Source organism: Tetrao urogallus, assembly GCF_951394365.1.
Source record: "Tetrao urogallus genome assembly, chromosome: 1".
Taxonomy (NCBI): domain Eukaryota; kingdom Metazoa; phylum Chordata; class Aves; order Galliformes; family Phasianidae; genus Tetrao; species Tetrao urogallus.
Window position 1 is genome coordinate 137,229,174 of NC_136813.1, and position 26,609 is coordinate 137,255,782.

A 26,609-nucleotide genomic window follows, 5' to 3' on the forward strand; every position below is an offset into this window, starting at 1 on the left:
TGTTGCAACCCTAACCTAAGACTCATGAGGAGGAACTGCTGCAAAGGGCAATCTGGCAGCAGAAGCCTTGGGCAGGTCAGAAGGAACCCAGATAAGCAGCAGAAATGGAGCTGGCAAACAGTGCTAGAATCCCCCAGATGGGCATGTTTCCCTGGTGGGGCAGAGGACACAAGGCCTTCCTGGCAGCAAGTGCTTAGATGGAAAATCAGAGAGGAAAAACTCCATAGTGCTGTTTTATATAGGAGGACAAAACAGCAAGGCTGTCAGGCCTTTAAGTGCTAGTAAATAAGGGATTGCAGTCTCCCAGGCAATGCCCCAAGCCCAGCATCTCACTCAAAGATGTTGCTAGGCAAAGGTGAGATATGAGATACAGTGTGAGACTACAGATCATTTTACCACAGATCTGCATGGTGAAGCTACATCACACGAATAAGGGCATTTAGCAGCTGGAATAATTTCCAAATAGACTAATTAGAGTCTGAATTATTAATGGTAAAATTTATAATTGGCTCAAAGCAAGGTTACAGCAAGAAACATACTTGACTTTGCAAAGAATAATGAAAATTTGCAAGGGTGGTAAAATGATATACTTCTCTAAGGGAACTGTTAGCGAGAGGGGAGAAACCCTAAAATGATCATAAAGTGCATGTCACAAGACAAAACAGGCAGAGAGCAGATGAAGGAGTAAAGGGAACGGGTAGAACAGTAAACAAGTGCAGAGATGATTTATTGCATTTATTTGCAGTAAATTTGGAACAAAATAAGACAACTCAGAAGTCTTTCCCTGAAGGACTGCCTTGTTAGGCATGCAGTAAAAATCCAAACAGTTTCACTGAAATGTGCTCTCAATACAAATTACAGACTTAGAAAACACATGAATGTGCAGCTGAAGGACAGAGCTCTGATAAGGCTGATAAAACGTCATTCTTTGTGGGTCTTTAATACATTTACAAAGGCAAGTGATGCAGCTCTTGCCAGGGATATAATTTGGTCAGGGATAATTTTATGCTGAAGCAAGTACTGGAAAAAAAATATTAGAAGTGCCGTTTTTTATTTCCAGCTGGGAGCAGGGACTGCAGCTCATCAGGGAGGTGCACCAGATTGAGCAGGGGAGGCTGCAGCCCCTCCGAGATGCTGGAATGTGCTGCCATGGGTCTGCCCTGCCAGCCCACTTCTCCTGTGGCAGGCACTGGGGAGGAGGAAAAGGGTCCTGGAACATTTGGGTATGAAATCAGCCCTGCTCTCAAAACTAGAAATAAAGAAACTCACATGCTAGTGCAGAACAGCTGGCTAAAATGAAATGGACTGGGAAAAGAGACTCTGAAACAAAAAGATCCTATACATGAATGTGCTGGAGGATGGGGGAAAGGCCCGTAACTAGCTACCCACATAGCCCGTGTGCCTAACATGATACAGGAAATATTCTTAAATAACTTGATGAAGGACTGGAAAGAGGGATACACTGAAGATGCAGAAATTTGCCTCGACAGGGTCACCAGTGGGCCAGTTCACAGCATCTCAACTCTTTGGGGCTGGAAGAGAAACAGAAATTTGACCTTAAGTTGGCAACAATGTTGGCTGCTACTGGGGGAGGAAAGACACCAACCAAATGAAGTGACAAGTTTGCCACCGTAAGTAAAGAAGTCGAGGATTTGGATACATTCAGAAGAACTTTTCCAAGTCTGAAACTGCAAGGACTGCTTCATGGGAGCTGATGAAGAAATCACGCTCAGGCTTCAAAAAGCAAAGGCGTGGTTTCAGTGCAACTAAACAGGCTTTGGTCAAAGCAGAATATATGAAATGCCCCAAATATGTGCATTTCTTTTGGTAGATGTTTCACTGAACTCCTTTTAGACTGTCACTAAGTACTTGATATTCATGAAACTTGATCAGTTTGCCACAGGACCATGACATTTCAAAGCAGTGTTACAGATGCCTCTAAGGTTTCAGTGACTATTATAAAATTGGAAAATTACTGGAGGATGTGCCCAGCATCGAGCTTTCACTGGTGCACAGATTTTCAATAATTTGCATGTAGAGAACAAGCGAGAAGCTGCAAGAGGATGTGCTTGGAGTGATATGTAATTTGAGTGTGACCCACTTCTATAATAGAATTAAACAGTGTCAAGTAGAATGCATAAAATGAACAAATCTTAAGGAAACTGAAGAGCGTGGTTCCAAATGGAGAAACTCCAGAAGAGAAACTTTTGTAGGATAAAATCATACTGGTAATACTGAAATGAAGCTACAGGCCTGGGTGCAGGACATTATGCAGCAGTATCATCATTCAAAACGAGGTCAGAAATACTCCATATAACCTGCAGTGTCCATCTGGCTTTGTGCAAGATGAGGGCCTAAAACAAAATCTACTGAGGTCAGGTAAATGTTGTCATTCAAGATAGGAAATCCAAGTGCAAATCCTATGATAAATACAGAAAATTATGCAAGAGAATTTCAGAAGCCATAAGAGATGTGTGTTGCTGATACAGACACATTTGGACTAAAAAGGAAAGATGAATTATTAATAATTTAAACTTGTTACAAAACATGCTGAATAACAGTGTAAAATACACTCTAAATCACAGTTTACATGTCCTGGATTCCAGATGAGCTAATACCAGATAACAGCCTTGAATTTCACAAATGACTTATTCCAGCAATTTGCTTGAGAAATTACTTCAAGCACAGTAAAGCAAGTCCTTATTAAGCACTGCCACATGGGCTAGCAAGAAGACCATTCAGTAAATATATTAAAGAACCAGAGGTCCAGGGAAACCATGTCTAGTCTTGTAAGATTACCACAGCACATTTCTCAGTACTCCATTGAGATTTCCTGTTCAAAACCCATAGATAACTTAAGCAAGTAATGTTTAACCCTGAAATTGTTACAGGAGAGCTGTTTATCTATAAATTAATGCAAAACAAATGCTACAAACATAGCCTGAACAAGCAGCACTGCAAATGGAAGGGAAAGTCAGATTTTGGACTGATTATAAAGCTACCAACGTAACACAGAATTCTGTTATCTGCAGTGAGGTTGGACACTATAAGCCTCCCAAAGCATTTTCCTTCTTTTTGAACCAGAAGAAAACTAACCAGAACTAAGAGGCATTTTGAAGGCTGATGGGGTGACATCTTGACAGCATTTATGTCAAGACAGAGGTAACAGATTCATCTTCAAACACTGTTTGGCAACAAAAGGTTCAAGCTATATTCATTGGCTGTAGAAAGAATGCCTACGTAACTTGTGATGCAGCAAGAAAACATTGATAGCTACTGACTAACAGATTAGATGGCTTTAATTATGTATGCTATTAACTGACTGCTTCATTTTGTAGATGTTACATTTGCTGTTAAAAGAAATCAGGAAAGGGGTAGCAGTTGCCATGGACTTGTGCAACAAAGAGAATAATAACCCTTTGAAACTTTGATTCACGTGCCTACACTGGAGCAGAAAATATGTTTGATCTCCTCCCAACACATCTTCATTAAAAATATCACACATCTTGACAGAATTTGGCAGATAAAATGATCTGGTGCCTCTCATTTCAATTAGTTTCAGCTTCCAACTGCTGGATCTTGTTATTATTTTGTCTACTCAGTCAAAGAGCATGCTACTATCAGATGGTTTCTCCTTGCACAGGTACTTCCACACTGTGTTCAAGTCAATTATAAACCTTCTGTTAAACACTTTCAAGCAATTGGCTTTTGTGGCACACTGTGTTTTTCGTGTTTTCCAAACTCGCAGTCATTCCTATAGCTCTTCTGCAAATCTCTTCCATCTTTCCCGCATCCTTTTTGCTAAGGATACCGGGTTAGAATATACAATAGTATATAGTAATAGTTCAGCTTTCCCTAGAGATAATCATCCTACCTTACGCTCTTATCGCATATTCCCACCAAAACAATTTCGGGATGAACTGGCACATGTAGCAGCTGCATTGCACTGAGAGCTCCTGTGCAGCTGGAGATCCCAGCAACCGTGATCCCAGAGACCTTCTCAGAGCTGCTGCTTTCCGAGAGGCAGCCTTGTGTTCTGCAAAGCTGACTGACACTTTTGTTCCCAGTTGCACGACCTTGAATCTGTCTCCACTGAAATGTGTATAGTTTGAGCATACCAAACTACTGTTATTTTTCTAAGTTGTGAGTGACCCATCTCATTGTGTGTGGTTACACTCAGTCTTGTTTCACCTGAAAGCTTTCATGAGCTTTCAAAAGAAACTTTTTTTTTGCTAGAAATTCCCCACATTTATTGATAATTTTCAATTGCTAAATAAGACTTAGCCAGTTCCTAAAAAAAAAATAAATTGCTTCTTGTATTTATTCACTATATTCCAAACACTTTAATCTGATGCCATGCTGTAGTAAGTTAAATATCACACAGATATCTGAGCATAATATAGTAACATAGCCCCCATGCAAATTAAGCTTTTAATTACATAAGCAATACTGAGCTAATTTGGCAGACCCATTGCCCATAATGTGCTGAACACCCACAACAAACCATTTACTGGCAGCCACATACAGACCAGTGTGTGCTTGCAGAGGGTACTAGCAGACTTCAAATGTGTCTGTGGGCACCAAGACAACTAGCAACTATCTCACCAACAGCACTGGAACATAAATGCTAATTATCTGAGCACTTAGCTTCTCTTCTGGGACTACCCATACTTTCCCGAGTTTTGCACTCTTAGCTGTATCACACCACAGTGAGGGTGAACAAGTGGTCAAATGCATTGAAATGCTGATATGCTCGGTGGGCAAGGACCCAGTCAAGCAAAAACAACCAGCAAAAAAAGAATGGAGAACAGGAGTAATACTGTTCAGTTGTAGATGTTCAGGAAGCACTGTGGCTGGGACTTAACTCTCACATCCTTCGTTTAAAGTAATTACGTGCTATGAAGCCTGCTGCTGGCAGAAAGTTGGATGGCATCTGTAGTAAGGAAGACTGGAACATTACACAGGAAATACTGGGTAACCTTGAGGGTTACTGTAATGAAAATGGGAAGAAGTGCAAAAGCAGAGTGCCAGGGCATATATCTAGGGGCTAATAAACAGAAACTACGCTGTAAACGGTGAGCTGATCAGTAGAAAATTACAAAGGAGGAGAAATGCCTGGATGTGTTATCTAACTGAAGGATGGCTGTGGGTCTCCCGTGTGACATAGCATGAAAAAGGCAAACACAGTCATAAAGTACTTCACGCAAGGGACTTCCAACAGGGCACTGGAACCTTCACATCACTATTCGAGACACTGATCAGACCTTGTTTGGGAATTTCTCTTCTCATCTATATTTGAGAGAGGCATGTACAAACAAGAACTGGTGGCAGAAAGGGCTGCTGGATTGATAACTGATCTTACAGAGAGAAATCTGCAGGAGTAGAAAACTCATATTTAGAGAAGGTGAGAATTTACCATTGCTCTTCGTAAGCATCAGAGAACTTAAACCAAAGGTTGCATTTGACTCAAAGAACAACTGAGCAGGAATAAACACATATTAAAATGTTGATGGGCACAGATTCCAGCTACCAAAGTCTCCCACAGTGGAACAGAATAGTAGTGGAAATAACATGTGCCTCATCTTCAGAGTTTTATTACGAAATTTATTAATCTTAGAAAGCTGAAGGAATAGGAGATTCTGTGACAGTCTTACTTGTATCAATAATGGTCTGGTCTAAGCAACCCAGAAAGGCCCTTCCCAGTTTGACTTATGGAATATGCAACCACAGTTGGGCTGTTCATAACATACAACAGAAGGAACTCAGAATGAAACCAAGTCCAGATCACTTAAAACAATTCTGAAAGCATGTTTTTAGTGACACAGAAAAGGGGGAACACATGAAAGCAACATTTTTCTTCTCAGACACCAAAATCCTTACCTCCCATGAGGAAGAGAAGCCCCGCCACATATTGCATAAGGCCTCGATCCCAACAGCACCCCAGCACCCCGATAATCCATCCGAAGAGGATGATGGCCACAGCCATGCCCATGAAGCCAGCTGTCATCCTGCGCAGATCTGCAGTGGGGAAGACAGAAAAACAGCATGCTTGAGAGCGGAGCTTCATAAAGGTCTTAATCCAAAATGCTACCAAAATGCTGAGTGTTCAATGTCTGTTGGCACAGGATGGTTCGCATAAGGAAGGTCCAGAGGGAGGACAATCCATAGATTAATACAGTAGCTTGAGCTGGGGAGAGGGAGCAGGTGACCACACAGACAAAACGAGGGATTCACCTTGGTTCTGATTCCATGTGTGATTTTGGGATAGACACTGAGCCCCTCTGGGGTGCAGTTCCCCATGTGTAAGATGGGGCTTAGCTCCCTGCCACCCAGCAGTGCTGTCTGTGAATCTCGAAAACTTCAAGATGGTGAGACACACAGTGCTCTGCTGTCAGAGACAAGAAATTCTATGCAGACACATGACTGGGGCACAGGGCACTTTATTGCCTTCTCTTGTATCTAGATGGTGACCTTGTTAGATGATTTTTGGTGAGGAAGTTTTTGAGTGCTGCAGGAGCACAGCGAGTAGGAAAATGGCAGTAGACCAAAGTGAAGCATTCTGCGCTCTGAAAGTGGGGACAGAGTAACACATAAGATACAACTGCATGGAGTTAACCTGTACTTATGTCAGAAGCAAAGGAAAGAGGTCTTCAAGATCTAATGCAAGAAATCCTTAAATTAAGCTCTTGCTGTATCCTATATTTGCCTTCTGCCAAAAAAGGATGGGACTAGAGGGATCCCTTGTTCTACATGTGCTGGGAAAAAAATCTTCACAGCTGCTTTTGATGTGAAATCTGAGCAGGGAGACCACCTGGCAAAAATAGAATAGCCTATGAAAGCTGACAAGCATTTTTACATCCTCAAATAATGGAACAGATGGGAACATCTTCACTAACATTTCTCTGTTCCCCGTCCTTCCTCATGCATCCACACAAAGTATAGGCACTGATATGTCAAAAGTATATGTGCAGGGAAAATTCCAGACAAGTCAGCTCTCCAAACATTTATTTCCTTCTGAAAGCAAATTTTATTTGCATAGCAATGATTTCACTTGCTTTCAAGAAACAGAGTGCTTATGACAGAGGGAGGTGGGATTGAAAACCATGAATCAGCCACTAGTCTCTACGGCAGCTTCTCTCCTTGGCTGGTATTTCCCTGTTTCTCAGTTTCTGTTATCTTTTGCCCTTTTTCTCCACTGGATCAAAAGAACCGCAAATACCAGCAGTGCAGGGTCAGTGGAATTTATGAACAGCAACAAATTATCATCATCGAAGATAAAAACCAAACCTCTAATCCAAAGTTCAGAGACTCTGCAAGGTCTGCAGGTGTGTTGAGACAGAATGATGTGATTCAGTGAAAAACAAGTTTACTGAGGGCTGCATTCATTGTAGTGATTCTTACAGAAGATGGAGTAGCAGAACACAACCTTTCCCTTGAAATTATAATGAGTTCTTGTAGATTGTCACTGATTTCTCCAAGGACTTTTTCTCTGACAACACAAAGATTACCAGGCCTTCAGCCCAACAGTGTCCAGTGCCCTTAAATATACATCTAAAAGTCATCCTTTTATCTTAGATTTTGTGACCGTCCCACCAAAATCAAACAAAAACTCATCACAAAACATTTGAATATATTCTAAATAGTCTGACACAGAAAAAAGCCCACAACCATTTCCTGCAGAAATTCCTACTTCCCACAGGCAGTGCTGGTCCCTTTTCCTTCGGAATTTCTCAAAGGGCTTCCTAAGACAAACAGCAAATGTTAGTAAGCATTTCTGTCGGCAGAGCGTCTTCATGCTCTGTAATCTGTGAAAGCCTGGGCTCAGTTTGAAAGACAGACAAAAACCTAAAATGTTTACTGTTTCTGTGTCATCTTCAATAACAGCAGAACACGTCTCAGAGCTGCTGTGCAGCTGTCCATGTCAGCTCAGCAAAGCCCATCCATTTTAACTTGTGATTGCTGACTCTGGGTAATGGCACTTGCTCATCCAAATACCCTAACAATCTGCTTTTAATTCAAAAGTTCTTATTCAGCCGTGAGATGTCACTAACTCCTCAGACCTATCCCAATGACTGACTGATGGAGCCAGTCCCAGAAGGGATCACAAGCATCTCCACAAACTATCCACCAAACTAAGGGATGGTTTCCACCCCACTCGAATAAGCATGAGTTTTACCATTGGACAGAATAGTTCAAACAGCAGGTCCGAGACTTGAAGACCCAATTTTTGAGGTCTGTTTCACTGGGCCTTTTTTTCTGCTGGAGACTGAAACGCAGCAATATCCATCAGCGTCCCAATTCTGGGCTCACATTCTCTTTTGAAAAAAACAAAGCTAACCTCTTTGACTGACGCCTAATATCACACATTAAAAAAAAAGTCACAGTTCTTTAAGAAATCCTAGTTCTCACTAGGTTCAGTGGGCTCAGCTTATGATTGCCACTGCTTGTGCCATATGGAAACCTGTTCCCCACAAGCTCATCTATTAGGGTTTGTTTACATAAAATAATACATAAAACACAAACTTTCCTTTCTGTTCAAAGCCATCTTGGTTTCTGTCCTATCATATCCCTCCTTGAAGGCAGCCCTTGCAAACGGCAGTGCTAGGAAGGAGTTGCAAAGCTGGTTTCATAAGCAGTCCGTGCTTTATCAAGAGCATCTTCCTGGTGCTCCTCAGCTGTCAGCTAGCATGAAGCTGATGTCAATATGGGGAGCAAGTCTATTCAAGTGGTTCTTTTATGGGAAAATATTTAATGGATATAATTTGTTGCAGCAGCACCCTCAGGCAATTTAGTGAGAAGGACATGGAATAGGAGCCCATCTCCTTTGGACACAAACCCACATTAATGGTAATTTTACGGTTATTGTTCTGATGGCAGGGTTTCTTGGCAAGGAAAGCATAGCAGAAAAGCAAAGACTCGTATAGTGTATTTGAAGCAATATGTATATTCTTTCTGCTAATTTAGGAAAAGAGGGTGTCCTATAAATATACAATAGCTCATCAGTAAAAATTGGTGGGTTTTTTTGTCCAAGTTCGATCAGCACTGAGAAGACTTCCCCTAATTACATACACTGCAGTGGTAAATAGTGTCATGCTTTGCCATGTAACTCTACTTTGTGACATTCAAACATATCCTGAGGTTGATTTTTTAATTTTCTGGTTTAGTTTTTCTTCAATTATTTTTAGATTATGACAGGTAGGATTCCCCACAGTCTTTCTTGGAAAACTTCTCTGAGTAACTGCAGAATCTCAGGATGATGGCACAACAATCCCAAACCAACTGAAGGAGTGATTATGCCAGAAAAATGCACTGTTGCATGTGATGCAGCTAAAAGGAAGCTGAAATAGCAAACACACGTTACACATTTCCCTGTCCCTGAGGACAGAGTCCCACAAGATTTTGTTCACTAACTCCCTGAAGAACTTGGAGTTGGCTTTCCTAAAATTTGGCGTCCTGATTTTATTCTTTCTCTGTCCCATATATCTGAGGAGTATGAACTCTACTACTGCATGGTCACTACAGTCCTGATGTCACCAATCCAATTACCTGTGTTGGTGTGCAACAGATCCAGCTGGTCTTGTCACCTTCTTAGAGGATAATTCCTTAATTGCTTTGAAGTATTTCCCTTGAGTTTCCCTGTTGCCTTCTCATATCATCTCAGAGGTCCCTGGCTTATGGTCGTAAGATTTCAAATGTGCTTCAGTGTTGCCAGCAGGTTGAGGGCCCTCACTTCTAGTCCCTGTCCCTCTAACTTAGCTATGTCATCCCACATCTTATCATGGACAAGATCACTTATCTCCCTCCCCCTTCAAACCTAGTTTAAAACCTGCCAATGAGCCCTAGTGTCTTTTCACTAAGGACCCTCTTCTACCTTTGAAAGAGGTGAAACCCGTGACTGCCCAGTGCCATGTAGGCTATCCTGTTGTCAAAAGAAAAAGAATAGTGGCAGTGGTACCAGCCAAGAAGCCAAGTGTTTATATAGTGGATCCTCCCATTTCTTTCAGTTCTTACCCATTACAGGAAGCAGAGACGAGAAGATGACCTGTGTCCTCGACTTCTTCATCAGACATCCTAAAGCTCTGAAACCCTTTCTGATAGCCCTTGAAGTAAGTATTGCTACTTCATCACTCCCCACATGGAGAAGGAGTAATGTACAATGATCTACTGGTTGTACAGGCTAGGCAGTTTCTTGGCAATGTCCTTCAGATGATCCAGGGAGGCAGCAGACTTCTCAAAGAGGATTGGCGTAGTGGGTGTTCAGTTCCCTGCTGGGAGGAGGCACCTACAACTTACACCCTTCCCTTCTTCTACCCTTCTTCACAGGAATTAAGATGTCAAAGTAGACTTTCAATGCCATGCCTATTTCACCAGTAGTCTGATTGATCTACTACGCGGATTTAGATAACCCCATCACTTGTGGGTGAATATACAGTATTCTCTTTCCACTCACATTTTTGAGGCACCTTCTTATCCTGTTTTTACAGTTAAGTGTGAATATATTCCCCTTGAGAGTATTTTCCATGGCTAACACTGCTACAGGTGATGCTGCATGTAACAGAGAGATAAACTAATCCTGATTCAAAACCAATGTGAATTATTAGGTCAGGAATTCAGATCCCCCATTCAAGTAGGCTAGAAACAACAAATTTCTTGATTAGTAACATTTGAGAAGGGACAGGGGTTGAAATAACCCAATTCCCATGACTGAAACTGAAATTGTAAGTTTGAAAGCCACAAGCTTCATGAATTGTGATGAAAAGAGAAACATTAGCATTTTAGACAACCTCTTTAAAAGAGTCTCATAAAACAACATGCACTTCCTAAAAGCGTTTCAGTCTTCCGCTAGAGAATATTAACTCTAAAGCTTTTCTGAAGATAATGAAAGGCAGAAGAGCTGATTAAGATCTGCTTATTTTCAAGTAGCTAGTGGAGAAGGTTCTCTCTGTCAGTTTGCAAATGTCCCTGCCCTTCATTTCACCCTGATATCTGTCCATCTGTATTTGTTATAAGCAATAAAGTATTTCATGCTGGTTATCACATTGTGGAAGAAGTTTCACACCCCAGCAGCTGCAAACAGAACATGTTCTGAATCAGCGCTGCTTCTTGAAAATTTCAATATGCCTTTTTGACTTCTGAAGTTCTGTCCTTTTCTTTGAAATTGCGTCATTTTTCTAAGGCAAAGGCTTGGTCCTTCTACTGATATCTATCTTCTGTTCCAAAAACAAGATTAATATTCTGAAAATATTAGACATTTCTTTCCTCACAACATGGACAGGAAGCAAAATATCTGAAAGATGGGGAAATGAAGACAAGATGAAAATAAACAACCTGCTCATGACTACATGAAAATGTGGAGGAACATATAATGGAATCTATATTACTGAGATTTCTGGCAAGCCCTTTAATTACACAGCACTGCTTTTGCTTTCAGCAATGCTTATTCTCAACTGTTTGTTACCAGATCACAGTACAGTGTTTATTACCAAACCATAAGATTGTGCAACACTGCTGAAAACAGAATTTCAGATAGTCCACCCTACATCTCCTTTCTTCTATCAGCAGAGAAAGGTCCACAGGGAGTAAGGATACTGAAGGCTGCATCCAGAATCTAGAACACCTTAGAAGACAGACATGACATAGGGCAGCCCTTTCCTATGGTGTCCCATCAAAAGGGGAAATCAACATGTATTTCAGTGCCCCTCTAGGACCAAATATCAGGAAAAATCAGAAACATCACAGAAAGCAGAAATAAAGCAGGGTAGCATTATTCTTTAGCATAATGCTTCATTCCAGGTAATCTTTGTGTATACTAGACCTTGACCTATACTAGATCCTCTTCAATCTATACTAGATCATACTTTGATCTATGGTAGATCAAAGTACTGTAGTAGATCCTGTACTAAATTCATTCTCATCTCTTTACTGATGTGGGTTTAAACACGTTTGTACTTGAAGAGAGTCTAAATCACTCCCTTATCCTTTTTCAAAGAAATATAGGTATTGAAAATCATTTAAGAACAGCAGTTTGAGAGCATAATTTACCAGCTTTCACTAAGTTTAGTTTAAACGACTTCTTGTATAAACAGCCTGACAGAGTTACCTGTATCTAATATCGTTCCTTCTCTGACCTCACCTCAATAGCGCAAAATGGGTGAACATCTAAAATTGGGCAGATGTATCTTCTACTGAATACTAACCCCAGCAGCTCCCAGCTACCATGAAGAAGTGAGTATTAATGCAGATGATTTTGAGTGGCGTCTTCTGGCTCTCACAGTTCTCTCTGCACATCCTAAGACAGTATTTTGGATGAGGTTGGCAAGCGGAGGGTGAGACTTTAATCTTTTCTTTCCACTTCAGGAATGAAGTGATAAGAAAAGAAATATGGATTAGTCCACCTGAGACTCCATTAAAATCTTTGAGTACTTTTAGTGAACTTTGTAGCAATTCAGTCTCCAATTTGAAGATTACTCTAACACAGTCACAATGAGTACAACCTACTTCAATGAAAGTAACAGTGGGTTATACTTCTATGCACACACTGCACCAGGGAGTGACTCAGAAGTACAAGACCCATAAGTAAATACACTAACTGAACCCTCAAAAATGAGAAAAAGGAGGTCCTCAAATAAGAAAAAAAAAGAAAAAGAAAAAAAAAAGAAATCAAAACTCCAAAGAACTTAGGTGAGCTTTTTTTTCACAAGAGGTGCAACAATATTTATAAAATATATGTATAACTTCTCCTAAACCAGAAAATCTCATCCCTTTCTCTGGACTAGCGGTGTTGGTTGTGTGATGAAGTGTTTTGCTGTTGGAATGGATGAACTCACCTATATGGAAATGCTGGTAGGAAATTCCACAAACACTTGTCTGTGGCAATGGTCTACATTACATTACTCAACATATTACTCAGGACAGGAGGTAGAAAGGACATTCTAAGACGTGATTTATTGTTGTTGGGACAGATCACGTTTTAGAGTTGGGTGAGCAGTTCATCAGAGGGGGAATGGAGTCCCGTCCTGCTCAAGGGCTGACACCTTCAGAGATTCACATCAAGACAACAAACCCCACTGACTGCAGAATTTCTTGTTTGCAGTGAGCTGTCTGATGAAGCACCAGGGAGGGAAGGGGCATCCCAAACCAGGTCACACACTGTGTGTTACTGCCTGAGAGAAGTTCCTCCAGTAGTGGGAGAAATCACAGAAACCTAGGAAATTCTGCAGTGACTGAAGGCAATGTCTAGAGTTCAGATATCAAGTCCTGATCTTCCTCTTGCCTTTTGCTTTTGTGGGGTAGAGAGGAGACAAAAGAGAATCACTAGATAATAAGTGGCAGAGTTAAGGAGGCAGTAGAGAAGTACAGAAATAGAGCTTGTGTAAGTGCAGGGAAAAAAGATAGGTGGGAAAAAGTGTCTCATTTGAGGCTGAAAAGATGGATTAGTATTCAAAAGACTTTATGCCATGGATATTAAAGAGGTGGATGTATAAAGGAGGCATTTATGTAGCAGAAATTTAACACATTAGATAGAGTTCTGATCTAATGTAGAGTTTCACCGTAGAAGGCAAAAAAATTATGTCTTTGGAGAAAAACGTCTGTGAATATCATCATGTAGAATGGTTCAGCCTTTTGCTCCAATCTTACTCCCCTTGTGTTGAAAAAGAATATCTGGTTAGAGAATAAATTATCTGCTGTATTGCTACTCAGCTCTGAGTGGCAGCAGGCTGGGAAGGAAACAGAAGCTTGGCCCTTACAACCCTCAATGCAGTGGGCCAGTGTAGCTGAGCCTCTGCCAAGGCATTGTCCCTTCCCTTCCCTTCCCTTCCCTTCCCTTCCCTTCCCTTCCCTTCCCTTCCCTTCCCTTCCCTTCCCTTCCCTTCCCTTCCCTTCCCTTCCCTTCCCTTCCCTTCCCTTCCCTTCCCTTCCCTTCCCTTCCCTTCCCTTCCCTTCCCTTCCCTTCCCTTCCCTTCCCTTCCCTTCCCTTCCCTTCCCTTCCCTTCCCTTCCCTTCCCTTCCCTTCCCTTCCCTTCCCTTCCCTTCTCTTCCCTTCCCTACCCTACCCTACCCCACCCCACCCCACCCCACCCCACCCCATCCCATCCCATCCCATCCCATCCCATCCCATCCCATCCCATCCCATCCCATCCCATCCCATCCCATCTTATCCCACCCTGCCCTGCCCTTTTCTCCTACTCTGTCCTATCCTATCCTATGCCATGTCACACCATCCCCTCTTCTCTCCCCCTCCGATTTTGGAGGTTAGTTCTTTTTCATTGCTGTTCTTTTTTGTTTGTTTGTTTTCATAAAGTACTTAAAGTTGATGGTTTATATTTATTCAGAGATGTTCTTGAATAATCTTTCTTTCTAGATTTACTGTCTGGGGTTTTAGCACTGCAATATGTGATCATCTAGGAACACTTCCAAGCTTTAGTCCCAGCAGAGTATATTTGCAATTTGACCAATCAACCCCTTCATCCCTTTTTCTCTTCTTAATTCCTCAGAAATAAGGAAAAAAGCCTGAGTCAATTGTATTTTTGGCCACCCTTTTTTATGTTCATAACCTTAGTATTTCTCGCTCCTGCTAAATGAGGATACGTAAAGCAAATATTTTTCCCATTCCTGGATATGCCAAGAGGCTTTTCGTTGTGCAGCCTTCATGGATTACAGAATTAGAGGAATACACAGTAAAATGCATTCTGTTCAATATCAAGCTGAGGGACTTTATCAGGTTAGAGTTGTGAGATCTAGAGAAACTTGGGAAAAGTGGCCTCTCCAAGCACCACTGCCTCCAAGGGGCTGAGCATTTGTGCAAAGAGCTCAGAGAGATCTGCTCTCCCTGAAATCAGTGGGAAAGTTGGTACTCCAAAGATTTCCTCTGAAAATTCAGACTTTTTCTCATTTCCCATGAGTGCCATCCAAGCTGATTCACCACTTTTTTCAGAGGCATTTAGATAATAGTGATGAACAGTGTACAGTAACAGCTGTGTAATCTGGATACAGGAAGCTCTACATGCTATTATAAATAGCCATGGTTTTGTTGTCTAGTTTACAAAATCCTGCTTCCACAGGGAGCACACTCTGCCCTGCTACACTGCATTTATATGCCAACCACAACTGCAGGATCTATGTGTTCAACTCTGTGGTGAGTGCTGTGGGCAATGCAGCAGTCCAGCAAATGGGGAGAACAATGGGAAAAGCTCTGCTACTGCATCCCAGTGATGACTGGCATGAGAATGGGATCTTCTCTTTGGAAGGAAGTCCTTCACTAAACACATGAAAGTTTCTTACATTTAATCTTCAGTTAGAATCTCATCAAGAATCACTTCTTGCAAAAGTGGTCAGGGCCCAACACGGCCAGAAAGAAACAGAAGAAATGGAAATATCACTTCTTCTCTTACTTCCTCTCAATGAGGAGAAAAGAGAGGACAAAAAAAAACCAACCAAAAAACAAAATAAAACAACAAACAAACAAACAAAAAAAACCCAACAGATGAAGAATGGAAGAGAGTGATGAAGAAAATTAAAGGAAAGCTCTATTAAAGATGACAAATGGAGTGTGAAAAGAAACAAGAAATGTAATCTATGCAAAATCCCAGTTATCAGGCAGTGTTAAGAGCCTTTTGTAAAGCACAAGTTTACCCTACATTCATCTTGAAGATAAATGAGGTTAGAAGTATAGGGGAATGGACCACAGGAGGCACAGGAGGGGTAATACAGAAAGACAAAGACTTGGTAACACTTCCCTCTGTGATCACCTTGCTGCATTTGACTTCCCTCCCCTGCTCCCCATCCCACCCTGCCACCAAAGCCCTGCTCACACTCAGTGAATAAAACATTACCTCCAAGGTTCTTCTGCCCTTAAAGTCTCTATCCCAGCCTGTGGTGCAATATTATGCAGCACAAGCCTGAGAATAATCCCATCATAAAGCATTCAGAGCAGTGCTTTTGATAAATGGTTGGGAGTAAAAAGGCTGGAGGTGGAGTGATATCTCCGCCTTATCAGTGCCCCAGCTCTCTGCTCAAACATCCTCATTCCACAGACACCAGCATTAAATGTTTTAATTCAGGGACTCTGAAAGGTGTATTCTTGTTTTAAAAAAGAGCATGTAATGCTAACGAGGCTGGGCTGGGGGCTTGGGAAAGAGGAAAGAGGATGAGGGAGAAGGGAGGAGATATAAAAAGACATTTAAAGCCATGAGAAAACATTCTCTTATGGAGAAATTCTGATTTTGAAGTTTACTCTTCTATTAACATTTAAATTGAAAGGCATTTCTTCCAAGCTCCACATTGGAAACTAGAAAATCTGCATTTAAATAGATAGCATTTAAAAGGGGGGGAGGGGAAGTATATATCAGCATTGAATGCTTCTCAGTTTGTCTGAAAATAACTTCTCTTATAGATTATTATTATTTTTTTTTCCTTGGTGTGTGTGTTAGAAAGAGAAGTTGGACATACATTAAAATTCTGCTTGGCACAAGAAGGAAGGGGGGGAATGGCTGCTTAAATGCCTGAGACCCAGGTTTTGAGCTGAGATACTCTGCTGGAGGGCCTCTGGAGCCTGTAGAAGGGACGGGGTCAGCAGGGTCCTCTCCTTCCCGGTCCAGGGGATGCACACACTTCCACAATGCCTGTATCCCTACAGATATAACCACCGTCCCCAGAGGGAAAGAATGAAGATGATAATCCTGCACTGTGCGTTGTGTATAGGGTCAGCCTCCTGCTCAGTCTGCCAGTCTTTGCCTCATCTCTCAGCCCTGCTCTGCCAGTGCCCTGCATCCCAAGGATCCCGTTGCCCATCAGACTGTATATACAGCCAAGAGCAGGAGCTGAGGTGGAGCAGAGAAGTCCCTGCCTCGCGAGAGAGGAACCTGTCACTGTGCCTCTGTCCACAGGAGGCCATAGAATCCCCATTTCTTGTTCTTTGCCATGAGCGATGAAATTAAATTTCACCTATCAGCAGCATTTGGGGAACAAAGAGCCACCTGCGTGCGGTGCGTGGTCTTAATTCCACAGCACAATGGACTTCATCTCCAGTGAAAAATCCCTGGGACAATCCAATGATTAATATTCATTCCCTTTTTTTCTGCCTCATTTTCAAGCTCATTCTTACAGAAAAGGTCAGGCACTTGCTACTCCCCCCCCAGCACTACTGTATCAGACACCTAAATGGTCTTTTCTTCCGTGTCATAAAGGGAATAATCAGGACTGAATGAGGAGCAGTGCCCCAGAGGCTCAGCTGGACTCTGGTGGGTTTCACCTTAGGGTCACTGGTCTGAATCTAAGTTAGGTTGGTGCTGGCTGTGGGCCGAAGTCCAAAAAACAGGCAGTAGGTCCTTTGAAACAGTAAATCCAACAGCTGAGTGCCTACACTGCAATTTCACTCACATTTAGAGTAATACTGCAACAGAGACTGAAGCTTGTAGCAGACTCTGGACACTTCTCTGCCTTCTCCTCCTGCTTTTTCTCCTCCTCTGCTTCCTTCTGCTTGTCTAAAGGATGGCTCCAGTGCTTCCAGGCAGCCATGAGGGTGACTTTAAAAGAATAAGGTTAAAAAACCAAAGGACAAAAATAAGGCACAAGAAGGATGAATCAGTGATCCAGACACCAGCAGAGGGGCTAAAAAGATGCAAATACTACTCTGCTTTTCATACAGACATGGAAAAAAAAAGGAAAAAAAAAGAAGAAAAAAAAGCAACCAACAAAACAAACAAACAACAACAACAAAAACCCAACAACCAGGTTTTGTGTGCCACAGTTCTCACAAAGTAGGATAATCTTATCTCAGGGCCATTTTGGGAATTCATATATTTAAGATTGTGAGCTGAATTCTCTGCAGTGGTCATACCAAAAGCCATCAAAATGTCTTGAGCAGATAAAAATGTTGTGGTAGGATATGGGAATTCTTTTAAGTGCTGACTTTGTACGAAATTTGATTACATCTAGAAAAGCAGAGAAGAAAACAAGCAAAACAGCAGGCCCCTTTTGTACACAATCATCTGAACCTTGAGGAATGATTGGGTGCCATGACTCCTTCTTGGGCCACACTGGAATTACAGTAAAATGAGCAGAGTTCTCCAGTCTGACACCAGGCCCCTCAGACTCCAGTTCTGTAGCATAATCAGTAAGACCTCAGGCTTGGTGGGTCAGTGAACACGAACAACTCGTACCACACATGACCAGAACAAGTCTGGCTAATTTGCTCCTGTTGCCTCCTTGTTTTCCCCAGCCCAGCTTCCTTGAGATCCCACATGGAACAACCTTGTTATTCCTGGTGTCTGTAGCTAATTTGTATCCCATGCAGATGGACGCCACTTTGTGAGAATATATATCTGACAAGCAGAAACATTTAGCAAGAGAAGCAGGTGCCTGGAAAATGGATTCCCATTTGTCCTTCCCTCCCCTTCTCCAAAACCCAATCATTTCCCTGTTAATAAGCTCGCTGAATATAATGCGGCACTAACCTTTCAGAATTGATGCCAGTGACATTTTGACAGTTTCACATATGGGCCTGCCGAAAGCAGAAGGAATCTACATTTGCAATTTGGTAAAAAGCCGGGTGAGCAGCCAAAGCAGCTTGCGGGAAGGAGGAGAAACGCGCCAACCAGCCAAACAAAAGCCCACTGCACAGATGTTATGAACAGAAACAAGGAAAAAGCACATCCACAGCTGGATGCACCCAGCAAATATGTGCTCAGAAAAAGAGCTTGAGGCAGCCATTAAGGCCAGCCTGGCTTGAGATGCCTCCCAACTGATTCTTCTCACATGGCAAATTCAGGGAAAGTCTTTCCTAGCAAAAGGAAAATGGGGCGCGGGATTCAATCTGTGCAGGCTATGGTTAGCATCAAATGTCACAGAATTCAGCAGTTGTTCTAATGAGGAATCTTCCAATACTGTCTCCAATGTGATCAGTCATAAGGAAACAACTGTTTTCTAATACTGTTTTGTGGAGCATCTCTGAATTTTACTTTTCAAAGTATCTCTGCACAAAACATCACTGGCAACACACAATACCAGCTCAGCTGTTCTGTGAGTGCATCACACCGTGCACCTTCCCCAGGTTACATCTCTTCACAACCTACTAATATTTGGTTAAAAATTAACATCCAAAAGCAGATCCAATCATCACAGTACATGAAAAACATGTACATGATGAGAAAAAAATTGGACTTAGCTGTTTGCTGCAGTGTTTCATTAACCCCCACTGAAGATGATTCTATTCTTTCACGTAGTTATGTCTGATTTCTGATTCCGGACACTGGTAAGGTAAGGGGTGCTCTGTGAACTCTCCTCTCTCCTTTTCTTTCTGCTCTCCTTTAGCCACATGCAAATAAGTTTAGCTGAAACTAGAGAACTGTTGACTTTTACCTTGGTTTATTGATACATGGTGATTGTGGAGGTATATACCACAGAATGGTTTGGGTTGGAAGGGACCTTAAAGCCTATCCAGCCTTAACCCCCTACCATGGGCAGGGCAGCCACCCACCAGCTCAGGTTGCCCAGGGCCCCATCCAACCTGGCCCTGAGCGCCTGCAGGGATGGGGTACCCACAGCTTCTCTGGATAGCCTGTGCCAGAGCCCCACCAGATATATGCAGATGTAAATAGTAATATGTAATAATAGTATGACTGTTGTACGTGACTAAGCAGTGATGCAAAATTACTATTTAAATACAATGGTTTATTTGAATTTTCTTCATGATGGTGTGGGATTTACAGTATCGCAATGGCCTAGACATGAATACTCCAGACTGCAACTGGAAGGCAATGGGGTATGCTCTTCTCCTCTTCAGAAACAGAGACAAATGCAGAGCCCTAAAAAGGCTCTAACAAATCCCAGATTGCTTCTTAAGGGAACTGGAGCCACTGCCCAGCAGCACTGAATACACAGTGTCAGAAAGCTTTGTCTCTGTCCAGCCATGATTGATAAGCCTGAAAAAGTCAGCTTTACCATTTTTCAGGCATTTCACCTGAAGTATTTTTTGTGGTGAAGAAATAACAGGAGGGTGGCTGCAGGACAGCGAAGAAAAGGTTAATAGTATTAACCCCACTCAAAGACAGTGGGAAATTGAACACCTTTCTGAAGTAATGTCACTTGATGGGCAGGGGACTGCAGCCAAGGCCAGAACACACATGGATGTTTCATGCAACAGCAGGACAGAGTTGATGGCCGCAAGCAGGATATTTGTATGGGGTCATGTTTGATGGGCCTGGGAGGATGATGTGGGTCACAGGGGAGACGTTATTGTTCTCTACAACTGCCTGAAAGGAGGTTGCAGTGAGGTGGGTGTCAGCCTCTTCTCCTGGGTGATGTGACAGGATGAGAGGGAATGGCCTCAAGTTGTGCCAGGCAGGTTCAGATTGGATATTAGGAAACATTTTTTTCTCAGAAAGAACGGTGAGGCACTGGAAGAGGCTGCTCAGGGAGGTGGCTGAGTCACCATCCCTGAAGGTGTTCAAGAAACATGTATGTGGTAATAAGGAACTTGGTTTAGTGGGCAACATTGGCAGTAGGTGGACAGTTGGACTAGATGATCTTAGAGGTCTTTTCCAATCTTTGTGAGCCTACGATTCTATGATTATAAGGGCAGGGTGTCCAGAAGTCATGACAGAAAGCATGCTGGATTTCACCATGCTGTGCCTGATCTGAGGTCATCCACCTGTCAGGCTCCAGGAAGCAGTGTGAAATGGTTTCCAAAGCCAGGATACCATACTTAGTCCCAAATACTTCTGCAACACATGCTTTGTCTAAAATAACTGGTAGGATCCAACTTGGCACATGAGACTACCTGGTCTCATCAGATTGAAAAAGTGAGACTTAGTCATTGCTTGGCAACAACAGCTCTGTGAGCAGGTTGGGCTTTCACACAGAGAAGAACAGAGAGATCCCCTGCCTTGTTTGAGCAGTGCCAGTAACACAGATAAGAATAGCACACAAATGCTCATCCCAAGCTTTCTCCTCAAGTCTGTGCATCTTCAGCAGATAAATAGGATAGGAAGACCATAGAATCATGGAATCATTAAAGTTGGAAAAGACCTCTAAGATCATCTAGGCAGCCTGTTTCAATGAATCACTGCACTTTCTGAGAATTTTTTCCCTAATATCCAACCTGAACCTCCTCTGGTTCAACTTAATGTCACTTCCTCAGTCCTATCACTGCTGTTACCTGAGAGGCTGACCTTCACCTCACCACACCCTCCTTTCAGGTTTTTGCAGAGAGTGATGAGGTGTCCCCTGAGCCTCCTCTTTTTCAGATTGAACAATCCCAGTTCCCTAAGCTGGTCCTCATAAGACTTGTGCTCCAGACCCATCACAGCTTTGTTTCCCTTTCCAACTTGGATTATTCTATTATTCCGCAACACCAACGAGCCCTGTTTGCATTTTTTTATATCTTATTTTTTTCAGCCAACCTCCCATACTGTGGATTATTGCCTCTGCCATATACCCACCAACAAAGAAACTGTGATCCCTGTGCACAGAGTATTCAAGGTCTGCAGAGCACACAGTGACATTGGGACAAAAGGCACGACTTTACACTAAGTGCCTCATTCATCAGCCAGGAGCAAGGCTGGTTATGTGTTTGGATATGTGCAAAAAGAGAGAAAAGAGAGGAGAGAGACGACAGTTATAAATGTTTTGCAACCTGAATGTGACATTAATGTATGTATGTGATGTGTTTACAACATTAAGTATTTGTGCACAACTCTAATAAGAAGCATGTTCGACAGCAAAGTTCCAGAAAAACACTTGGATCTAGGAGGACTTGCCATGATGAAACAGACTCTCTAGTTTTACTTCGAAAATAAAAAAGGAATATCTGTGTTCTTAATCAAGTCCCTAATAAAAATGTAGAGCAATTCCAACAGTACTCCATATTAAGTTTAATTACCAACAAGCACATTGGAATGACCAGAGAGAGTTAAGTGACCAAAACCTGCTCCATAAAACACACACTTGATTTCTGTGCACCAGAGCAGAGCCTTAGTAACCTTCCAAGTCTAGAAACACCAGTACAGCATGCATGATGTTGCATCACAGGCACCCAAGGGTCCCCTCTTTGTGGAGGAGGCAGCAAGCCTATGTCTGGAGGATGAATCAGTGAAGTCCCAAGTCAGAAAGCTCAGTACAACGCATGACTTTCTTTGCTCATTCACCTTAAAAGGCTGCAGAGGTAAACCAGAGATGTTTCCAATACTAGCTGGAAACCGATTGCCAAATTACCTTGATCTTTTCTTGACATTGCTCAGTTGATGAAGTACTGCATGTGGCTGTTCCTGCTCGCCTGGTACCAGAGCAGCCTCAAGCCTCAAGGCTGTTCTCTCTTGTGCAGGGCACAGCCATGGCCACAGACCCAGGACTTCTTCCGTTTGGCCAAATGTGCCATCCTCTGCCCCAGTTGAGATTAGAAAAAGACCCAATGCTGAATCAATGTGATCAGCTCAGAAGCAGGGCAGTCATTGGTAGTGAGGAGCAGGTAGGCTTCCAAAATCCATGACACACAATGTTTCTGTAGCTACCTGCAGAACGTTGTTGTTCTTTTGTATATGTCAAAAAAAAAAGAGAGAAATGTAAATGCTGCATACAAATGTTAATATGCTCCAGTAATAAATAAATAAATAAACCCTCATAAGGGTGTTTTCTTAGAATACAACTTTCTGGCTTCTCATTTCCAGACAGCCTTTTTTCCAAATTGCACTTAAATTAGAAAGAAAGGGGATTCAAAAGGGTTAAATGCAGCAATCAAAGCATTTCAATCCAGCCAAAATTTTCTTGGCTGCTCCAAAAAAAAAATCTGTTGTTCATTTTGCCGAAAAACATCCAAAAGCCACCTGTTGCTCTGCCACCATGCTGCTTTATTCCCTTTGCCATTCCAACCAGAAGGTCCTTTATTTCACCAGCCCTGTCCATCCTGCAGCACCCGAGTGGTGGCAGAGGGCTAACAGTATCCCTGGCAGCAATGGGAAGGCTAAACTGGAAAGCCAAGCTTTGATGGGAAAGTAAAAAGGGAATTAAATCTCAAATATTTTGTTTCTAAGATGACATATGGTTTCATTTTGTGCCTACCCGCGAGTGATGCAATTGATTTGGGATCTAAAATCCTTGTAGCATATTTTCTCACTTTTAAGAAGCTTTTCAGTTTGCCTGTATTGGCTGGTTTGCTCGTTTCCTAATGGGTCTCTCCAGATCTGATGCAGCATTTGAAGCTGCGATGGATACATATGCGAAGGAGGGGGGAACAAATGGAGGAAAAGTCCTCAGTGTATTGCTAACAGACGCACATTTCCAAAATGCTGTGCTTAGGAGACACCTAATTCAGTTAACCTCTTTGATCTCATCATGCAGTCCAGAATACCAAAAGGCAATGAAAAGATTGCAGGCAGGTCTGCTATTTTTGCATATCAAAACACATGCCTCAACCCTGTACAGAGAAGGAGACAGATACAGTAAATACACTTGTGATAGATGGGAAAAAACATCTTTTGATTTGAAAAGAACAGCTTTCTTCCTAGTTGTATAATGTTCGTGTATGTGCAATAAGAAAATATTTCCAGAAAACTAAACTCACACTGTTAGAAAGTGACAGGTGCCAAAATTCAACTCCTGCAGCACTATACTAGGCTACAGTCATGACGTCTCTCTCCTTTCCCCTTCATTATTAGCAACAGAGCAGAAGGCAGATGGCCTTCTGATGACAGTGATGCAACCCTTAAAATAGCCTATCTCACCTCATGCTCTATCACCAAAAGATGGGATCTGCTTTATCAGGTCCCAGAAGCCCATTCTCCTTTCCTATAGCTGAGCCTTATCCAGCTAGAAGCCTAGACATTCCCAATGAATGCATGAAGACACCTCTACTTTAAGAAAATATGCCATATTTCCCCTTGGAGTTGCCAGCCTGCTCCTTCCAATTATCTCCTGCCTTTTCTCCTGCATGGTTCAAGGAGCCATGGAGGAAATGTGGTGACTGCTTGGGCTTGTTTGTCTGTCTGTTCCTCCAAGGGCCCTAAGTCTGGCACAGGCCCTGATAACCACTGCATCTAGACACAGCAATCATTAACAACTAAGCTTAATTACATCCTAATTTCTCCACATAGAACCCATGAGCAAGATTAATTTTAACTTTATGTAAGTTTGATGCATCTCTATCATTCCATTAAGATGAATTGAGACAAGACAAAGATAAATATAGATGTTATCATTTTCAAAAGTATGAGATTTTTAATTAATTTTTACAAAAAAAATTAATTACCGATTTACTTATAAAGGATCATAAAATTCATTTTCTAATGACAGAATGTAGTTTCTGTAAGCGTGGGATAGATTTGTTCTGTTTCTCAAATGGAATGGAGAACCTGAACCCCTTTTTGATCCAATCTGTTCTCACCATGGAGAATCAGCAATCTCAGTTCTAAAGACTCAAATCAATAGCCCATCTAAGCGCAAAGTCCTGCCAGGGTTTTGTAGTGGACATTTTTATTAGCATGTAAAGAGCTAAAGTTTTAGCTCAGGTTGGAGCCTGTTTGCCTGAACCAACCTTCTTCTGGAACAAGCTGCCCAGAAGGCTGTGGATGCCCCATCCCTGGAGGCATTCGAGCCCAGGCTGGATGTGGCTCTGGGCAGCATGGTCTGGTGGTTGGTGACCTTGCACATAGCAAGGAGGTTGAAACTTGATGATCCTTGTGGTTCTTTTCAACCCAGGCCATTCTATGGTTCTACGATTCATGCTCGGAGGAACAGTTGGACATATGCCAGATCAACAGAGTGAACCACCTTTAAAGCATAGCCTTGTTGTTATGGCCTGTTACAAAGTCACCACATCCCTGAGATGGAAGCTGGAGCTCTGCTGACACCTAATCAAGCACGTGTTTTCTAGCGAACAGCTCCATACGATAGACCCAAAAACAAAAGCATCCATGGAAGAGATGTTTTCTGAATTGAGACCTTGGGTTTACTTTCTAAATTCCCTTCAGGAAATGACCAGACAGAAATTGCTAGCCATAACAGCTATCCTGTTTGCTGGCTATTTCATAGTTTTCATGGTTTTGAAGATGTCCAAGAGGATTTGCTGTGGAGGATACCTCTAAGCTTCACTCATTGGTGCACGGCACCATACTACTAGGGCTCGGCATCAAGAAGCCTCATTGCTATCACTTCTTTGTCCCCCTTAAAACAGCACTGTAGGGCAGCAAGGCTCCCAGCAATGAGTCAGAGGGCTGGTGCTGCCTCACAGCAGCCGTGCTCACTGCCATCCCTGCAATTAGCACTGTTAGCGGGTTGCTATGCAGGTTTCTGCTCCCTGGAGATAGTATCAGGGCACTGCTCAAAGGAGATGAGGAAATTAACAAATAGAAAGGAAAAATGCAGATGGCTGAAGGAAAAACACTGCACGTTAAAATTGTCCCCAAAGCATTAGCTCTTTGGCCAGAGCAAACCATGCACTTTCAAGTCAGGGCTCACTGATTGCATCCGTGTCTCTGGAGAAATGTTTGGCTTGGCACGACTAATGCAACAAGCAACACAGCACAGCAGAAATGTCACCGAAGTCCCTATTGTGCAGGACGTGCGATTACTGTAAGTGAGCACTCTTAACCTGCTTTATCTTTAATTGATAGCTAAAGAAAGCAGGGAAAAGATAAAGATCTGTGCTGAATTTTGCTGCATCTTCTTGACTCTCAGTAAAAACATGGCTTCTGAAAAAACAAACCAGGCAAGTTGCATTCACTTTGCACCACTGATTCCCAACTTCCATGCAGAAGAGAGAAACAGAATAAATCCCTCATACCACAGTATGTCCTGAATCAGAGGAGAGCACAAGTGAGACCGAGGGAGAGATTTAGTTCCAGCCCACACCAAGTGCTGTGCCAGTGGGGAGAGGCAGCGGGGGGAAAAGCTGGGAACGAAAGTCTTTAAATGGGTTTTGTTCCTCTGGAGTCGCAAGGGGAGAGAATTCATAGCCTAGGTAAATCTGGATGTAAAACGAGCAGGGACCCAGCTGGAATCAGTTTAGTGATATAAAGACACATAGTCTTAATTAAGGGAATTGTGATTTGCCAATGAAATCCCAGCAGGGCGTCTGTCTGCCTGATCAAAGGCTCAGCTTTCTGATGGAATCTTAAGTGCATGAGCCATGAAATTACTTTTTGAAAAGGGAACACACAGCACATAGAGGCAGAGCAAGAGGGAAGGAATAGCGGGCAGGAGGGCGGGACAGACATGAGGATGTGGAACAGAGCCCCAAGTGATGCTGCTGAGAGCCTCCATTCCCTCCAAACAAACAGCTAGAGCAGGGCAGGCGAAAAGGGAAACGCACAAGGATGCCAAACTGCCAGTAGAGTCGGTGCTTAAAATCATCACCCATACGCTGAATAGACACATCCCTAGTTTGGTCTTAAAAATTGCCTTTAAAAGTGCTTATTTGGGGGAAAATGATTTCCAGGTAAAGTCCTTTTCCCCACAATCCCTCCCCATTCTCCACAAATGAGACAAAGGCATCTGCTATTTCTGCTCTCAGCCTGATTTTCTAATAAGCTCAAAAACCCCAAAAGCAAGGAAAGCTTCCTCCAAACGACAGCTCCTTTCTTTCTTCCTTTGTCCAGAATAACAAATTTCCCTCAATT

The 26,609-nt window shown here is 42.4% G+C and overlaps 1 protein-coding gene across 1 annotated transcript in view; it reads right to left on the reverse strand.

Moving 5' to 3' along the window:
• Positions 1–26,609, reverse strand: part of TMEM178B (transmembrane protein 178B) — a gene marked incomplete at both ends in the record, with an annotated part of 210,715 nt that overhangs the window by 13,362 nt on the left and 170,744 nt on the right. The window contains one exon of the mRNA XM_079543173.1: positions 5,881–6,018. Within this exon, the coding sequence (XP_079399299.1) occupies positions 5,881–6,018 (138 nt within the window). The remainder of the gene's footprint in view (positions 1–5,880; positions 6,019–26,609) is intronic.